General features: G+C 41.4%; 1 protein-coding gene across 2 annotated transcripts in view; it reads left to right on the top strand.

The window, feature by feature from the left end:
• Positions 1 to 346: 346 nt before the first annotated feature.
• LOC6568538 (nucleolysin TIA-1) overlaps positions 347 to 19,609 on the top strand; it is an 88,380-nt gene continuing 69,117 nt past the window's right edge. For both annotated transcript variants that reach the window (XM_043214938.1, XM_001994775.3), the window contains exon 1: positions 347 to 1,219. In XM_043214938.1, the coding sequence (XP_043070873.1) occupies positions 919 to 1,219 (301 nt within the window). In that variant the 5' untranslated portion in view covers positions 347 to 918. The remainder of the gene's footprint in view (positions 1,220 to 19,609) is intronic.

The following is a 19,609-nucleotide window of genomic DNA, read 5'->3' as shown; positions in this document are numbered from 1 at the left end:
GCTACAAACTGCAGACAAAGCAACAAAAATACCAACAGCAGCAACAGCAGCAAAACGATAAGCAGCAGCAGGGAGAATAATTTGCGATTACTGCCAGGCTGGCAGGCTGGCAGCCTGGCAGCGGAATACATAAAACCATATCCCATATTCCATATCCACAGTCGAATGTAACGTAACGAAAGACAAGAAAACGACGGCAAGGACAGCGAGAAAAAAAAAAAAAAAACAAAACAAAAAAGAAAATTACAAGCCAAGTGCGCTCGTGTTCGTGAATTTCCGGTTGAACAAACACATAAGCAAAACGTAAAAGAAAAGCGAGCAAAAATTATAAAAATAATAATAAAAACAACACACACTCCAGCAACACCAGCAGCAGCAGCAGCAGCATCGAGTACATAAGCGAGGGGCCAGCCAGAGGCGAAGACGAAGCCGCAGTACGAAAAGTGAAAATATATACGGAGAAAAGTTGCACAGAGCAGCAAGCATATTTCATAAGTTCACACACACACACACACACACACACACACACAGACACACGCAACACACACATATATATATATATATAAATATATATAGAGCCATATAGCCCAGAGCCAGTTAGAACAAGTCAAAGTCATATATACATATACATATATACATATATATATATATATATATATATATGAGAAGCGGAGACGGAGACGGAGGAGACAAAGGCTAACGCACGACCTTTGGCACAGAGTTCAGCAACTGCAGCTGAGGACACGAACACGGACACAGGATACAGGACACACAGCGGCGAGGTCAACAAATCAATAGAAACAAAGCGCACACAGCGAGCAAGCAGCAATTGGCCGCAAGCATTGCCACAGCAACGGCAACTGCAACTGCAACTGCAACAGCAACACCGACAGCAGCACCAAAATTCACTCGCAAATTATGCTGGCCATGTCGACTTTAATGATGCCCGCCCCAACTATAGCCATGGGGGCCCCGCAGATCACGATGGGCCCCCACAAGCCGCCGGAAACGAAACTACTTGCCATACATCCAGCTGCTGCAGCGGCCGCTGCTGCTCAGCAACAGCAAACCGTGACAGCTGCCCATCTGCAGCACAATGGTCATCAGCAACATGTCCAGCAACAGCAGCAGCAGCAACAACAACAACAGCTGCAGCAGCAGCCAGCAGCACTGCAGCATCAGCAGCAACAGCAGCTCGTTGGCAGCAACGCCAAGCCAGGTGAGTTTTTTTGCAGTAGACGATTTTATTTTTTTTAAACTAAAATGTTTTTAATTAAAAGTAGTCTTGAATAAGCATATATCGAAAACAACGAATATTTTTGAGTATGGAATATATTGTCTAAGACAAATTGTTACTCAGTTTTTTTTTTTTTTCTTTTACCAATCAGTACAGATTGCATTTAACTGATTGTAGCTTGAATTCTGCTCTAAAAACCTACAGAAATATTTAATGCTGCCTAAGATAAAATACCCTATGCTCTTAATAGTTTCATAAATAATTTTTCTAAAAAAAACTGATAAACAAAGTGATTTATAAAAGAACTCGAATTGCTAATGAAATTTATGTATAGAATAATTACCGACAAACTAATTCTAAATTCTTTATATTTTTGAGAGCTGATCAAAAATACTTAACTCTTCTATAAGAGAAAAGTTTTTCACTTTAAAATGATGCACATTGCATGAGAAAATTATAATTCTTCCATAACAAAAAAGCCACTATAGATTTTTTGTATGCAAACAGGGTAACCATAAAGCAATGATGTGAAAGTTGAGGCAACCAGGCAACACATTCAATTACAGTTGTTGACAGGACCACAAACCACGTAGCTGAGCTGAGCAAATTCCAATAAGTCGTAATTTTAAGAAACATTTGCAGTGTGCCTATTCTGGTAGACGTTTGTGCAAATGCAAACTGAATGAGGCCGATTGCGAATATTCATATGTATGTGTATAATGTGTATGTGGCATGGAAATAACAAAAATTGCACACGCATTTCTTAAATGAATTATTGTGGACAGGCCCGGAATACAAAGTACAAAATACGGCAGAAGGCCGGGAGGATGGCTAGAAAGATAGACGGGTAGAAATGAGGACGGGCTTGAATATCAAACATTTGCATTACAAGCATAAATATCATTTACAATTTTCATATTGCAAAACCACAAATATACAATTTGATACTGTAAGCAGCCTAGAAACGAGAGCCTACAGCTTACTGCTCAAGTATTTTTTGGTGTCAAGTGCTTGGGGGGATGTGGGTCTTGGGAAAATTGCACAAAACGAGAGGATTTACAACTTAAAAACAACTTTAGCCAAAAACTTGCTAACAAAGAGCAGGGCACAGGAAGGTGGGTGGTGGAAGATGGGAGCTTGGCTTCAATTGCTTTGGCCAATTCCTATTGCTTTGCAGCGTCCTGCTCAACATCCTGACTACGGTTGCTAATGGCAAAAACTATACGAGTACACAAATAGACACAGCTCAGGCACAAAACCGGAAACAACGGCTCAGGAAGCTGCATGAAAATGAAACGTTGGCAACGCCAGTCATGGCCGGTGGTGCTGTTCGGGGCTGAGTTTTTGGGTGGTGGTGTCGTGCTGGCCGACTTAAGACTGTAATGAAAATGAAAAATGGAAAATGTATAGTTAAAATAGAGTAAGCTCTCGGCGTGTATTAGTGCGTCTGTCTGACAAACGAGTCGAGTCGAGTCGAGGCGAGGCGAAAGCAACTTGAAAATGAATTTAATTATGGTAAAAAAGTGAAAATTTCCACACTTGAGTCTGGCAAGTTTGCCATTTGCCCAGTTCAAAGTGAGACAGCAGCGAGCAACGAAGGCGTTGATGAGTCGGAGAAGTGTGAGAAAGTTGTTAGACAACACAAGGCATAAATAAGGAAAAGCAACTATAAAAGAGATCTCAGTTCTCAGCAGGAAAGTGAAGTGTCTGTCTACGTCTGCTCGGATATTATGGAAGTTGTCTCAGTTCGCAACAGCCAATGAGGCATCCAGACCACAACAAAAACTTTAGCTACTCAGTATGCCACGGGCCAATCTTAAGCAGTAATTAGCAGTGCTGGAAAAGAAAAGATGGACCATACATTGATTGCAAATTGAAAATTAAACACAATGCACACTGCCAATTCACATATTCATTGCAACAAGCCAAGGCAGAGGTTCCATTCCAAACCAAGAAGCAGCTGAGCAACTGAAACTGAAACTGTGGCCAACTGGTGCTTCACATAAACAGGCAAACAGACACATGCATTTCATTTTATACTGCATACTGCATACACACATGTGTGTGCACAGGAGTACACGGTGCATGAACTTTTGAGCATCACTTGCACAACATACACAAACGCAATCACACCTACACACACACACACACACATACACTCTGGCAGACAGCAGTTACACCTACAGCACGCAGCAAAAACAAACTGAAAGATTTGAAGTGTCGCAGCAGCTGCAGCATGGGCGGGGGCAGGGGCAGGGCAAGGAGCGGGAGCCAAGCCAACAAGTGCCAGAGTTGCTGACTAAAGGAAGAGACACTAACCGACAAAAACAACAACAATTACGACAACAACAGCAACTATAACTGACACACTACAGTAGAAGTCGTTTACAAATTACAAATATTTATGACTAGAAATCAATATTTTAGCTTAAGTGAACTTTGGCTAATTTAATCACAATTCCTTTTTACATTTTAATTATAAGTTTTATCATTTATCTAAACTTGATTCTATATAGAATTTGTGAAGAAACTTTTTACTAATTACTTAATTCTCTTAAATTGAAGCAATTAAATATTTAAGGAAAACTGTAAACTTATGAAATTACATCAATATAATATTAGATAAATATATATATAATATCCATTTAACTTTCAATATCAGATAAATAATTTTGAAATTATTCAAAATATATATTGTGGCTTAGATGTCACTTTTTTCCCCAGAGCTCCTGGCGGGCTTTCCAACGTAGAACACGTGATAATGTATATTAATTGTTATTTATTTAATTTCATTATTGTAACTCATAAAATGTCTTAACTAACAATCAAAGGGTGCTGAAACTGAACTGAAATTTATTAACACTGCCGAACGAGCTCTGTTAACGACTTCTGCTTCTTGACTCGCTCTGATTCTCGACTGACAACTTTGACTGATCTTTATTAACTCTATCAAACACACTCAATTTTAAAAACATTATTAATAACAATAATATAGTTAATAAAATATATGAACAATAATGAGCTTTTTAATATCAGTCAAATAATTTGCATATCCCGCTAATGTAATTCACAAGTTTCGATATTGTTAGTTTAGCTATCACTATTTGACTGTTTTAGGCAATTTATACTGTATTTCGCGACATCGTCGCATGTTGCTGGCTGCACTTGGTTGTGTTTCTTTGACAGCAAGCGAAACGGCGTGAAGAAATGAAGGGAAGGGAGGTGCTACACTTTCGCTTTGGCGCTGTAGACGGCGACAGCAAAACTTTTAAATTGGTTGGCAACACTTACCAAACCTACACACACACACACACACACACGCACATAAGTGGAATGTCAGTCGCTACACACACAGATGCATGTTTGTTTTGGAAATGAATTTGGAATTTTGTGCTGTGCACTGCGAGAAATTCGGGTAAGAAAGCAGTAGCACTAGCAGCGCCAGTAGCGGGAGCAAATCTGGACGGGAGACAACGAACAGCACCTAAACGTAATTTGCCAGCAAATCATTGGAAAAGCGTTGAGACCAAGCAGCAAGAGGCAAGGAAGCGAAACGGCAGCAGCCGAAAAGTATGCAATGGTAAATGTGATACAAAAACACATACATGCAGACGTGTGTGTGTGTGTGTGTGTGTGTGTGTTTGAGCGTGCTTATGTGTGGGTGTGGGAGTAGTGCGGGTGTAAAAACCACTAAAGTGAAATGCATTTATCGACCGCAAAGCGTTCGAAATGAAATCTGTTTAAGGGATTTTAATACCCTAGCGAACGTGCTGCCAGTGTGTGACTGGAGAGTTGTATGAAATGGGTGTGTGTGTGCGAGTGTGAGTGCGATGTGTATGTGTGTCGGTGTGTGTGGGGAAAGGACTGGCAGGCGAACACAAAAAGTCAATGAATTCGTTTGGCGAATTGAAAAATTAATTCAGTTGCCGTCGCTGGCGTCGATAAGTAGAAGAAAAGGAAAACTTTACACGCTGTGTCTTTATCTTTTATGTGTGTGTGATTCTGTGTGTGTGTGTGTGTGTGTGTGTGCTTTTTACTTACTAATGATTTCTCATTTCGCTTACGGTATTTCTGTGTTATTTGCGCTTTTTGTCTTACTCTGCGTTTTACAGGCAGCCAGCAAGCAACCATCCAGCTTCCTCCCACCCGCTCCGCTTTGTACTGTAAGCCATGGCACTGAGGCCAAATTACTCACTGCCGTTGTTGTGGATTTTCCTCATTTCGCTCATTTCACTCGACAACAGTAACAACAAGAACAACACAAACAGCACGACAGCCGCTACACAAGTAGCAAACGAAGAGAAGGAAATTAAGCAAAAAGCGCAAAGATTTATTTCGCTTTGATCAAAATTAAATGAATTGATTTTAATACGCCCCGTGGGCAAGATATTTTCTACGTTGGCCAAATGAAAACGCATAAAAAAGGTACTGCCGGGCATGAGCCATGGGCGTGGGTGTTGGCATGGGCGTGCCAACAACCTTGGTTCCTTGGGTTGGCTTGCTTTACATCACTATAATCGCACAGCACTGGCTTTGGCACCCTCTCTGGATTTAAAGATGCACAATAAATGCTGGTTGAGTTAAGCACTTGATGAGTGGAATACAAAATATAAAATGGAGCAAAAGTATTAAATAAGATGCTTGGAGCAGTGATGCATCTGAAAAATACAATTGCTTGTTATATTTCTTAAACAATTTATATGCAAAAGCAATTCTCAAATAAATGCATGGATTTAATGCTACTGAGTTTACAAGCAAATAATTTTTACAATTCATGGAAAAATATATGTTTTAATTTTAAATGAAGAACGAAATATGTCAAATTTGAAAAATTCAACTTGTTTATTACTTAAATATATTTTTTGTGTCGAAGACTATTCTTACAAACTTTAATTTGTATGATTTTTCAAGTACGTCAGCAAATTTATGAAAATATATATATTTTAAGCTCTGATATTCAAATATTCTTGAAAAATTGCCAAACACACAGAATTCTTTAACCACTCATCCAAAAAATCGACTTTCGTTTACATTTATCTTTATTGAATTTTAGTAAATGAAACGTTTTTTTGCCATATTTTTTTGTCTTTTATTCGCATTTGTAAAACTCGTATTTTTGCCTGTCAAACGGTAATATTTGAACAATTCTTTTTTCCCGCTGCAAATGAAAAGTTAAAATTTTACTGTCCAATTCGTTTGACATTTGGCAGTTTCAATCGCATAGAAAATGAGACTCAAATTTGAGGCGACATTTGGCTGCCTGCAAAATATTCCTTATAGCCCACAACAACAACAACAACAGCAAAATGAACTCAATTTCCAAAATTCAGACATTTGACAGCGGCGTCAGTGCATTTGGGCTGCTGCCTTTGTCTGTCGAGCGACGCCGTTGGCGCGCAATAAAAGTGTCGATTTGCTGCAGATTGCTCTTGCTGTCGAGTGTGGGGAGCACCCACATCAAACAGTGGAGTCTATGGCGTTGTTGTGCTTTTCCTCTTCTTTTCTTTTTGTGGACCTGGTCAACACTTTGGCACAATTTAAATTTCATGCATTTTTCATTAACGCTAAAAAAAAGGGCAACCACTTGACTTGGGCATCCATTTTGGGGCAGCAACAACGACGTGCTCGACGCTGTTTTGAGTCTGTGGCATCGAGTTCGGCTCGAGAGACAGTCGAGTCCATCTTAAATGACCATCTATTTTACGGCTGGCCATACTACGAACACAACACATTTGAGAGCTGAATGCCATTTACATTTTGTACTCTCTCACATTGCTCGGTCAGCTCAGACTACCTCCTCCACCCTTTCTTGGACAGTTTTGTATCGATTTTGAGTGTCGCCTGCCATTCAAATGCCTTTTATTTCGCATTTATGTGCGGCACCAGACTTGTGCCCCTCGCATGACCCCTCCACAAAACACTCGTCGCTGACTTTGGCACGTTTTAATGCATTGGCCACAGTGGCAGTGGCAGCAACAGCAACAGCAGCGACTCTTGGATAACGTGTACAGCTTTTTTCTTTTAGCTCGCATTGTTTAGCTTGTTTGGTTTTTTTTTCTTTCCAGTTTTTCCCTTTTTTCATTCATTTTAGCTTTTTTATGCCTTTCTTGGCCTCACCATAAAGTCATTTGGCTCGCGCTGATGGAATTTTAGAGCAGTGGAGCTGAGCAATCGGGCGAACCCAAACATATATTGTATGTGATAAAAAACTGTTTAGTCGTAAGCCGAATTAAATGGGCTGTGTGTTGTTTCAGCTTTGCAGCATCAAACAGATGAGCGGCACCCAACCGAAAATGCATACAACAATTTTATGCAAATAATAATTTATGAAAATCCAAATAGTTTTAAGACGCAGTTGCTCTTCCCCCATCCAAAAATAAACCAAACAACAGCCAACAAAAGCAAATACAGAACAACAAAAAATAATATTCTAAATAAAAACAAAATGTAGGTAAATAAAACATGCAGCATGAACGATGGACTACAGACTATATGGACTATGGACTATGGACTATAGAATATGGAGTGTCCTGCCGTGGACATGGACGCAGCCCATAAAAAGTGCTAAGTAAACACATGTGCGACTGCCAGACCCCACCCCCTCTCTGCCCCCTTTAGCAAAACGAATGCCTGCACATAGTGTAAACACATAAATTTATGCATTTTCAATGGAGAACTGTTAGCATAAATTTACGGCCCAAAAAAAAAACCCACAAAAACAGGAATATGGCGGGGGCGGTGGGCGGTGGGCGGTTGCTGGTTGCCTGAGAATGAGAATGTGGCTGAGGCAGCCCAAAGTCAAGCAAAACAGCAACCGGGGTTTTGGTGGAGGTGGAGACGAAATGTACAAAAAAAAATAAAAATAAATAAAACAAGAAAAGCGTAACAAAACAAAACAAAGTAAAAATAGCGTTAAAGCAACGCAGAGCAAACAGTCAAAAGCTCGAGAGAAAAAAGCAAACAAACAAAAAACAAACACTGCAAAAAGGCAACTCACCAAAACAAAAGCAAAAAAAAACGAAAGAAAAAAAACAGGAAAACAACCCATGGGTCAGCCGGCCGAGCAGGGGGCGGATGCAAAGTTAAGGATGGGGGCAGGGATAGCGACAGGGACTGGAGCATGAACTGTTAGCCGTGCTGTGTTGGTGGTGGCAGCTGCAAAAACTACAAGCAAAAGTGCCAGCAAATTTTGTGCGCTTTAAAAAGGTTCACTCAAACCCAATCATTGAATCAATAAACAGGCGACAAGTGGCCCTGTTCTGGTGCATGTGTGTCTGTGCCTGTGTCTGTGTGTGTGTGTGTATTGCTTGTGTGTGGTTGCCAATTGCAACACACAAAATGGTCGCCAACAAAATGCGCAATGATTGCATGACGAAAACTGGACAACAAAAGTTGGCAGGATGCGTGTCCCAGCGTTGTTTCAGCCCCATTGCATACAAAGACCGCTTGTTAGCAGCTGAAACAATGTGGCGACTTTTGAAAGAGAGAAACTAGCGCGTTCACTTTTTTAACAAGCTAAATCTGAACGTTAAATTGGGTTTTTACTAATGGGACTTTGAGTGTTACAATGTGTTCTGACTGCTGGACTATTGAATGTCAAGGATATGATTTAAAAGCATATATAATAAATAAATAGAGAATGAATTGCAAGTTATTTACAAAATTAAATTTGCAGTGTATTAGAATTATATTATATATATATATTAAATACGTAAACGCAGAGCTCTCTTTACAATTGTGTAAATTCATTATATTTTAAGAAGATTGTCAGTTACACCTCAAAAGTGAAATTATCAAATGCAGAGTTGAACTATCTTTTCTGCTCTCGCCACAGCAACTATCTTTAAACTATGGTACAAATTGTGGGAGACAGAGAGTCTTCCTGTTCGAGCAAGACACTTGGGCACCCAATTTCATCCAGAAAGCTTACTCTAGGGAGGGAGAGAAAGACGGACTCGTACTTATATCAATTGATAAGCGGGCTGAAGAGCAAAGGAAAGCTATCACTTTTTTTTTGTGGTGGGTGTGACAGAGTCAGCCAACAGACGGATGCACAAACATTTGGCTAGCGGCAAGCGCAGTCAAAGTCAAAACGATGCCGGAAATGCCATTGAAAATTGTTTAAAATTCTGAAACGAAAATGGGAAATTGAGCTGAGCCAGTTGCGCACAGCAGCTTACGAGGGAGCAATCGCCCTCGCACTCCGCACCCCAACTCTCACTTAACTCTTTTTCTTTCTCTTTGCTATTGCTGTGTGTATTTGTGTACCACATGCACTTCCTGTCTGGCTTCCTTGCATTTCTTTTCGAATTGTGCTGCTGCTGCTGCTGCTCTTGCTTCGTTTTCTATTTGCGTTCGCTGTTCGCTGCTCGCTGCCTGCTTATGGAAATCCGCATGATGATTGCATATCCTTGGCTGCATGAAAACGGGCACACTGTCATATCCCTAATTCCGTTGACGACGACGAAGACGAGCGCCGAAACTTTGCGTTCATTTGGTTGCCGTTTTTTTTTTGCCATCAGCTGGCAAAAGTTTTACTGCGCAGGGGTTTTTTTTCTTCCTATTTTCTTGGTGGCAGCGCAGCCAGCGTCCTGCCCAAGTGTTTTTCTTCGTGCATTTGAAGAGCTTTTTCTTAATGTCACTTATGCATAAGTTCCTATGAGTTTGCCCACACCCACAAAAACGCACTCACACACCCGATCCAGGCGGGAGCTTGCTGGTGTTTGCTTGTGGATAAGTGCAACGAGCACACGCCACATGCGTCTCAGGGTGTGCGTGTCTGTGTGTGGATGTCTGTGTGAGTGTGTGTGTGTGTGTTTGTATTTGAGACTTACTTGACGGCACATCCTCTGTGGGGATTTACAAGTGCTTAGTTCTATGTCGCAAAAAACGCTTTAATATTATTATATTTTCTTTTCTATGCACTTGGTATTTTGCTACATCGCAGATGTTTTTTCAAGCTTAGCTGCTTGTGCTTTTCACTGTGTCTGTGGCCGAATGAAATTAAATTAAATGAAATATCTGCTTGCCTGTCAAACTATGTTATAAATTTTGCAAACAGTGCAAAAGTGCGCGCCTCCTGAATGGGTGGAGGGGCGCAATACAAATTGACTACAATGCCGCTTAAAGGACCTGCCTACCACAAGAATCATAAATAATCAACAGCACAACAGCAACAAACACACACACACACTCGCACACACCCCCTGACTTGATGTATTACATGTGTTGGCATTATTTACTTAACTCTCTACTCTATTTTTGCCGCTCCAAAAAGTCAAAGTCTACTTTTGTGCGGCAGCCGCTGCTACTACTATTAGTGCAGCAGAGAAACCAGCGACAGCCGGAAAATAACAGCAGCAACAACAAAAACAACATCAACAGGGCGAGAGCTACAGACCATGAAGAAGACATTAAGACACAGCATGCGTTACTTACTGTAACAGAAACACACAAACACACTCCCATATATATATGTATATATATATATATATTAATGTACATGGACATGGACTTGGCTACGGCAGACATTGGTGGGCGTAAAGAGAAAGAAATATAATGCCAACATAACATTTAATCCAAGAAATTCCATATCGTAGTCAGTGGGGAAGCAAAACAACAACAAAAATGCACCACATAAAGGCACAGTAAAGAAATTATCTGGCACCGTGGAATACAAACACATAATTAACATTATAAAATGATATAGAAGATCCTATCTAAAACTAAGTCGATATATTAGGCTGGAATTTCAATTTGTTGGAGTACAAATTAAAGGTTCAACTGCTGCACAATGCCCTGGTGCACAATCACTCCGAGCTGTATATCTGACTACCTTGGCTTATGTAACGACTTTAATCACAATTTGCAGTCCCTCAGTGCTGTCTGTGGCACAATGGGTCGCTCATTGCTAATGTTTGGAGGATCATCGCAATGGCCGCAGCTCAAAGAACATAATGTTTATTTCCACTGTGCTTATCTGGCCTGAGCGAGCAGCAACTGGGACAGAAGCTGTTAGCTGTTTGGGTCTGCCTCTGACTCTGGCTGTGGCTATGGCTATGGCTGCTGCGCACTTAAATTGCGCCCGAGAAAATAGAAAAGCGCACCAGAAACGGTGCTGCTAAATGCGCTCACACATACTTTTAGGAGCTGAGCAGCGTAAAAGCCAGCGGAAGGAAGAAATAATCATAAAAATTATTTCAGCACACATAATGCACACACATGTCTGGTTCTCAGTGTGTGTGTGTGTGTGTGTGTGTGTGTGTGGCTTCATGTTGATCATAATGTTGCAAGCAGGCAGCGAGTGTGGCGTCCGCTGGGGAATTTCTTATACATTCGATGCCGTCGCAAGATTTTCACTTTAATGACCTGGCTCTGGCAGACTTTTTAATTTTCGTGCTTCATATTTTTCTGCTTACCAAACGTTGAGCTTCTCACTTTTCCGCTCCACACGCTCCACACGCTCCCCCTGCCCATGCCACTGCCCCTCTCTAGCTTTCACTGTCGCTGGGTTTATTGGTGGGAGTGTGGGGGAGGGGCGTAAGGAGAAAATATGCGAAAATTGATATCCCGTCGTCATTTTTAATGCCTCGTGAATGCGGTTAATGAAAGCATGTTGCCTTGTTTGCCTCGCTGTGCGCCATTATTTTTAAATAACATTTAATGCTCATTTTCTGCTCATTTTATTTGCAGGTAAGCAATATTCAACTCTGACCTCTGCGCTTTATATTTATATTTGAGAAACGGAAATTATTCAAAGTTCGACTCTGGACCACAAGTTGCCACAAAGGCGAATCCGATTTAGTTTCGCTGCAGTCACAGTTAGCTTTCGTTATGATGGGAATCTCATTAACATTTAATTAGATCATTTTCGTAATCGTAATGAAATGAACTTGTTAGCCAAAAGGCGCATGCTTTGTGCTCTAATGCGTCGCGTCGGTCAAGCAAATTGTCATTGATTTTGCTGCTTAATCTGCTTAGCCAGGCCTATTGCCCTGCTGGCCAGTTGCTTACCTTCGTTGCGTTGAGTGGAGCATTAAATCGAATTAATTTGAGGTGTTCTTTGGCCGCATCTTACTTTGTCTTCGGCTTTGTAACGCTCCCTCGCCCATCTTGGCCCGGCTGTCTTGACGCGCCTTTTCTGTGTTTCTCTGTTTCTGGTTCTGTGTTTTGTTTTTGGTCCGATCCGTTGGCCAACGAATGGTCATTTGACATTTGTCGACAAAACGTTTACATTAAATGTTTTGCCATTTCTTTGCCTGTTTTGGTCTCGTTTCGCCTGGCATTCGTTGGTCGTCCCGTTTTCTCTCCCTGCTCCAAAGTCTTCGCCTGTCTACGGTGACATTCTTGAAATTGTGCACATTGCCCTGGCAATAGTAGAAGGCAAAAATATTGTGACAACGACAGCCGTTGGCCCTGAGGGGGATGCTGTGGGAGAGACATAAAAGAGCGAACTAAACGTTCAAGTTGAGACATTTGCGTTGACAAGTGTTTCTATTTCTGTTTCTTTTCCAGTTCGAGCTTAGTTGCAGTCGGTCATTGCATATTCCCGCATCTAAGCCAAAATAAGGTTTCAGTTGTTTATTTTTTAATTTTAATTTATTTGCAAAACAATTACAAAATTAATTATGAACAGCAATAGCTCTCTTGAATGATTGAAATGGAACAGTTTAAGTCTTGACGTAGCTGTTGCCATATATTATCTATTTATCTTTTCAGCTTGCAATTATTTACTTTTGGGTCTAATCACTTCAAGCAATGTATTCTATTTAGAGGCAACTGTCAACTATAAGAAGCATTGAAATGTAAATTTAAGAGCGTGATCTTCTCAAACGAATCTTAAAACTTTTGCATCTGTCAAATGGAACCAAGGAATTCAATTAAGCACATCGGCTTTGTTGATTTGGCACACGTATCAAAAATCACTCAATTTACAATTTTTGGTCCGTAGCAAGACCACACACTCCATTAAACTGCAAACAAATGCCGTTGTGAAACCCAAAATGCGCTACTCTTAACCCCAGCCCTGCCACCCTCCCGACCCATCCATTTCGGCCCGAACCATTCGTCTGCAAATGTTGCCAGCCTGATGTTTGCAAGCAAATTTTTTAATTTATTGCATAAAATGTTTGGGGTTTCGACGCTGGCAAGCCACAAAAGCCAAAGAAATTGTTTCAATTTGTCATGACAATTTCTTTGAAATGTGCGCCTCGTCTCAAGAGGGGCGAGCAGAATGTGATGGGAGGCGTGGCAAGAGCCGACATCTACCATCAGAGCTCTGAATTCAATTTGGCTTTAGCCGCTGCTTCCTTTGGCAATTTCCAGGACTAAGTACGAAGGTCTATGTCGTTGCCTGTTTATTTACTTTGATGTAATTTGCAATTTGCACCTTGGCACCGCAAAAAATAAATAAGAATCGTCGGAAGGAAATTGTCGAATGCGAAGCTATTATCAACGTTGGCGGACTGAGAGTTGACAAATCAGCCGCGCCTTTCCAAATGACATTAATGCCGGTTAGACTGAGGGAGAGGCAGATGGAGAGGGAGAGAGAGAACAAGACGCTTTGGGTGTTGGGCTACGTAATGCTTGGCTGATGCCAAGGATAATGGAGGGTGCATTGCAATTTGGCAAGAGACTAGCGCTACACTCGTAAATCTGATATTTCCCCATGGCATAAATAAATAAGTAATGGCACAGACGCAAAAGCGATCGCTATCTGAAATGGCTGTGCAAGTAATTGCGATGTGGTCGGCATTAGACAGAATTTTGCAGATAGCTGGCTACGGCTCACATGTAAATGGGCCTAAATTAATATTGCACAAGCTGCTGCGCTGCTGCTGCTGCTGCTGCTGCTGCTGCTGATTGGTAGAAACAATTGCGGCTACCCTGCCAATTAACTCAAGTGCAAGTCATGCTCGAAAGGACGACATGCCAGTGAGTTGTGGCCTGTTGCTCGAACGCTTGACTTAATCACTGGCAACTTATGCTTAAACATTTCGATTTGCAGGCGTGAAGTGCTATTTTGCCACTCAAGTGGCTGCCTCCAGAATTGAAAGCAGGCAGCTGCGCGCCTTATCGGCAACCTGGCTAAGAGCAAGGAGCAAAGAGGACGTCGCCTAAGGTACATGCCTGAGCTAAATGGCCAAAACAAAAGCAACGCCTGAACAGGACAATAAATCTTCTTCTTGTGTTGTTGCCAGCTCGCCCCGCCATCGATGATGCGGCTTTAAGCTGCTTAGCCGCGATCCCCCTCCCCATCCCCTTCGACCCTCTTTCAATATCTCGCTTGTGATGCAATTTCCGCTGTGCCTCAGGAAGAGAACGGGATGGAACCCGTTGCATATTAGCCCGCCTGTCCTTGGCTGCAGACAGCGGAAGCTCGCCGCAGAAAGCAGTGAGCCCGGGTTGCAGAAGCAGGCATCTTGCATCTGCAGTTGATGACTGGGCGCCGTTCGCGGATGTAACGATATGATTGGATTATTATTATTTTATTATTTATCGAGACGCTGCTCCAAGTGCTGGCAGACTTGAGAACATAACGAGAGTTAGTGCACAAAAAAAAAGAAAATAATAAGAAATATAAAGATAGGGGAAAACAGAGTGCAGTTTTTTCACTTCCCTCTCACTTGGCTATTTTTTTAATACATTTTTTGCTTTTCCTTGGCGGACTAAAATGGCTCCCTGACATGCAAGTGGCTTTCGAATCTGTGCAAGGGGCTTTTTGTAATTGGCGCCTTTATCTCGTCCACCGTTGCCCAATTAAAGTTAGTTTGTAAAGTAATTAGGACGATTATGTGGCGCTCAAGTATCAATAAACGCCAATTAAAAACACTGCTCGAATCGATTGTTTTAGCCGTGTTTTAGCACTTGAAAATTCGATTTCGCTTGTGATTTTTTACGCTGCTTAAGTGATTGCTTTTGTATAAGAAATTATTAAGTAGTAGGCAATCATGTAAGAGCTTTCCAGATGGATAATGTCAAGGGCTTGCTAATGATTGAAGTGACAGCTATAGCGTAGAACGCTGACAGGAATAAAACTAAAGTAAATAATTGAATCAGCACAAATGAGATTTGTAGTTACTCCCAGCAAAGCATGTACTGCTATTATATGCGTATGTAGCGCCTTTTAACTTAATTAAATCAGCTCAATTCTTTCATATTCTAGATTAAAATCTAGCAAAAAAAAAGCAACAAGCAAAGCAGCAACAACTTTGACGTAGATGCAGTGCATCAATCAACGAACTTTTGCCCTTTGCTAATGAACTTCAATGTGCATCCACTAATTTGAAAGTCACTCGGCTTAATCCGCAAAACACAGCCACGCCCACTTTCCCCATTCTCACACCCTCTGTGTACACACACCGAACTAAGTCAGAGATGTTGGAGCTAAGACTGAGCAATGCCAAAAAGTTAAATTTTAATCTGTGATGTGGCAAAAGTTGATGAAGAAAGTTCAGTTCAGGGCGAAACGAATCGTTTTGAGTGTGCCACATGTTGATACAGACATACCCAAACACACACACCCACACACACACACTCACACACAAAACACAGTCAGTCACTTACCCAAAGTCCAGCATGCACTTTGCAATCAGAGAGTAGAGTTGTGCGCATTTTGGTGCTCATCAATCCACCATCCCATAAAAAAGGCGAGAGGAAAAAACACTAAATAAATCCAACAGTTTAAGAGTGTAAAGTAAAGTTATGGATTTTTTTTTTTGTTTGTCAGTGGGTGGTGGTGGTTACCAAGTGGGACTGGTGCTAAAAAGCATTTGTTATCGCTGGTCCAACATAAATTCACTTTGTAATTATTTCTCGCATTAGTTGCTGAGGTGGCGCCCGGAAAAGTCAGTCAGCAAATGTGCAGAGACCAGGCAGGCACCATCATGGCCCCTTAAAGATCCAGTGAAATGAATGGTCGCTGCTCTGGATTATTTGTTGAAGCACACAGTAGTCGACTGCTGTTTTAAAACAGCACACTCACTCACACACACACGCACACACACAGCATATACACATGCATTCGCACACTCCTACACAACTTTAAAATTGAATCAATCATTCTCACTTTGATGCACATCAGCAACAGAAGCTGCCTCAACTGCTGCTGCAGTTTTATCCAAAGAAAATGCTTTCTACTCACTGTGTGTTTGTATGTGTCTGTGTGTGTGTGTAGTTGCTGTGGAAGGGGGAGAGGTTTGGCTGAAAACATAAGCTGTAACTATAAACAAGCAGCTTATGTGTTTTAGACGCTCGCTCGTTCGTTCTCAACGTCATTCGCTTGCTGTGGCTCCATCTTTGCACAGGGTGTTAATTTTTGTTGGTTTATGAAGTCGACTCGCTCTCGTTGCTGTTGTTGTTCTTGTTGTTGTTGTTGGTGGACTGTGGGCCCTTCTCGCTTAAACACTTCAGGCACGGCAGCTGTGCGCAGTTCTAACGAGCAAAAACTAATAAATCCCCACGAAAATGGCTGCGGAAACGGAAGCCGTGTGTTGGGCTCCGTGTTTTTTTTTTACTGCTACAGAGCAACCAGAAAGCAACACGAGCCCAAGTCCAAGTCCAAGCCCAATTCCAATCCCAATTTCAAGCACAAAAATCCCAAATGCTAGGTCCCATCTCAAACCCAAATCCTGGAAGGGCAGAGCAAGGCAAGGCCTGTCTACCCGTGTCTGTGATGTGTTTTCTTGCTTAATTCTTATTATTATCCCAGGCATTATTATTATTGTTGTAGTTGTTGTTGTTGCTGCTGTCGTCTTTCACAGATTTCTTTTAGCTTTATACTCAAATATAGAGTAGTATATATACATCTCTTTCCATTTTTGCCTCTTTTTCTTTTTTGCTGTGGGAGCTTCTTTCATTTATTTGCTTGTTCCTTAGCACTTCCCTCTCTCCCGAGCTCGCCCACTCGGCTTCTTGTATCTTTTTGTTGGCTGTGCACGTTCGTGTTGCCTATCGTTTGCTTGTATTATGATTGCCGTTGCCATTGTTCAGTGTCGTTTGTTGTGTTGTTGTCGTTGTCGGTGTCGTTGTTGTTGTTGCTATTCCAGTGCTTGTTGTTATTGTTGCCATGCAATAGTTCATTTTAATCTACAAACAGGATAATGCAAGAAGGATTTCGTAATGTGGCCTCAACGATTTCTGCGCCTTTCCTTAGCCCATTTCCCCTACTCCTTCTCCCACCATCAGCACCACCACTCCCACTCTACTCACTGCCTGCTTTGTCTTCTCTATCGCCTGCTTTTTATTAATACATAACTCAACGATTTGCACCCTCCATTTTGGCCTGTTGTTTTCGTTGTTCCCATTATTGCTGTTGATTGTGCAAACTTTGCTCTGAACTCTGATGTCGTACAATAAATTGCATCACTGCTGATTGCTTAACATTTTTTTTTTCGTTTTTTGTTTTTTTAAGCTGGCTAAAAACTTTCGCCGCACTTATTATAATAGTTTTCATCTTTACATTCCTTCGTTTGCTGCGTGACAACCGCCTCTGCTGCTTGTGCTTGCGGTTATTAACAATAATATGATTATTGTTACATCTTCTACATAGCCTTTAAGTAATGCGAGAGATTTTCGCAACATTGTAAATATAATTCCGAATGCAACTAAAAATGGCAACTTTCAGTCACGTCTGCAACTCCCACATGCAAGTCTCCGCATTCATGCATCCTGCTTAAGTATTTTATAATATGAAAATCCAGTCATATTAAAAAACGTTAATTCCACAGTTTTCAAGAGCTATTTGTAGTTGGGTAAAGAATGTGATTTCATAGCAACACATATTGGAACGATTATTTTCAATGGAATCCCTCAAAAATGATGTAACAACAAGAAGATTAACTTTACAACAAGCCAATCGAGGCTTTTTTGATGTACAAATAAAAAATAAATTGGACAATTTTATCCAACTTCAGAAAATCACATGTATAAGTTTACTTAAATTATTGAAAGGGAGTAGAAGAGAATCATCTACATTTTCTATATCGGGTTTCTTCAAGCTTTCGATGAGTTCTCCCAGCGCCTATCCTTGACATCCATATGCAACCAATCGTTACGACTTCCTTGCAGATTAAATTTAACTTTATATTTTGATTCCTCCTCTTCTATCTCATACAGTGTTTGTCAGCTTACTATATGACTCTGTTTTTTGGGGCGCATCTGAAAAGTTGTGAGAGTGAGAATTGCATTCAAAATATTCCCCAAACGGGACAGCAGAGTGGTCAATGGAGAGCTTGGCACAACGAATGGTCATTGGCCAATGCAATTGCCAAAAGTTGGACAGCAATTCAAAATATAGAAAAAAAAGAAAATAATATAGTTAAAAACTTCAGTTGTGTGCAGTCTATGTATGAGTGTGTGTTTGTGTGTGTGTGTGTGTGTGCGTGTGTAAGTTGTGTGTGTATGAGTGTAAAACAACAAAAATCTAATTGTGCACAAAGTAATTGATGTCGTTGCCAAGCGAAAATGAATGGATGACAATGGGAATGGGAATGGCTATTGGGATTGCATGTTGGGATAGCGAAAAGCGGGGACTGGGGAGCAGACTTCTACGCAGACGACGCTGCTAAGGGCCCCTTTTGGGGATAGCCTCTCGAGTGTTTTATTAAGCGCATATATCCAATTTCGTAGTAGGGCTCAAGTGGCCAAAGCGGACAGCGGCGGACAGCGGCGGACGCAACTAATTTATGGCGCTCCATTAAAACTTGAGTTCAATTGCCAAAAATTTCATAAAAATTTTATTTAAAAAGACAACAAGGACAGCTATGGCAAAAGCAAAAAGCCAAATACAAATACAAAAATATATAATAAAAAAAAAAAGAAACAAAAGAAACGAATATACTAAATACATAAATATATATAGAAATGTACATATATATTTATGTACGTGTGTACATAAGAGATGCGCAATCAAGTTTATTACGTACTCGCAGTCGTCGGCCTGGCGGCGCCACAATTGGACCCCCCTCAAGCCTTTGCAAGGCTGCGCTTTGGCCATGTCCTGGCTGGCAGGACTCGTCCCGCTGCGCGCATTGCGCAGTTCATTTGTGCTAAAATGAAATAAATTTAAATATATTTTTAGTGCATTTCGCATAAAACAAAAAGATGCCTCGCAGGGCCGCTGCTCGTCCTTCTCACTGTCGCCAGCCGCCTGCCGCCTACCGCCTGCTGGGCTTCTCTTGGCTCTCCACTTGGCTGCTCGCTTGCCGTTTGCCGTTTGCCGTTTGCCGAGCCTTGGGCTGCTGGCTTGCTGGCTTGCTGCTTGCTGCTGCTTTCTTTTTATTTTCCGGCCGTTTGCCATCTCAGCGTTAGCAGCGCCGTTTATTGTTGTAGTTTAGTCCCCGCCAACCTCTCTCTACCATTGTCTCGGCTTAC

The sequence above is a fragment of the Drosophila grimshawi genome, unplaced genomic scaffold (assembly GCF_018153295.1).
Source record: "Drosophila grimshawi isolate 15287-2541.00 unplaced genomic scaffold, ASM1815329v1 contig_311, whole genome shotgun sequence".
NCBI lineage: Eukaryota > Metazoa > Arthropoda > Insecta > Diptera > Drosophilidae > Drosophila > Drosophila grimshawi.
This window is presented reverse-complemented; position numbering and strand designations above follow the sequence as displayed.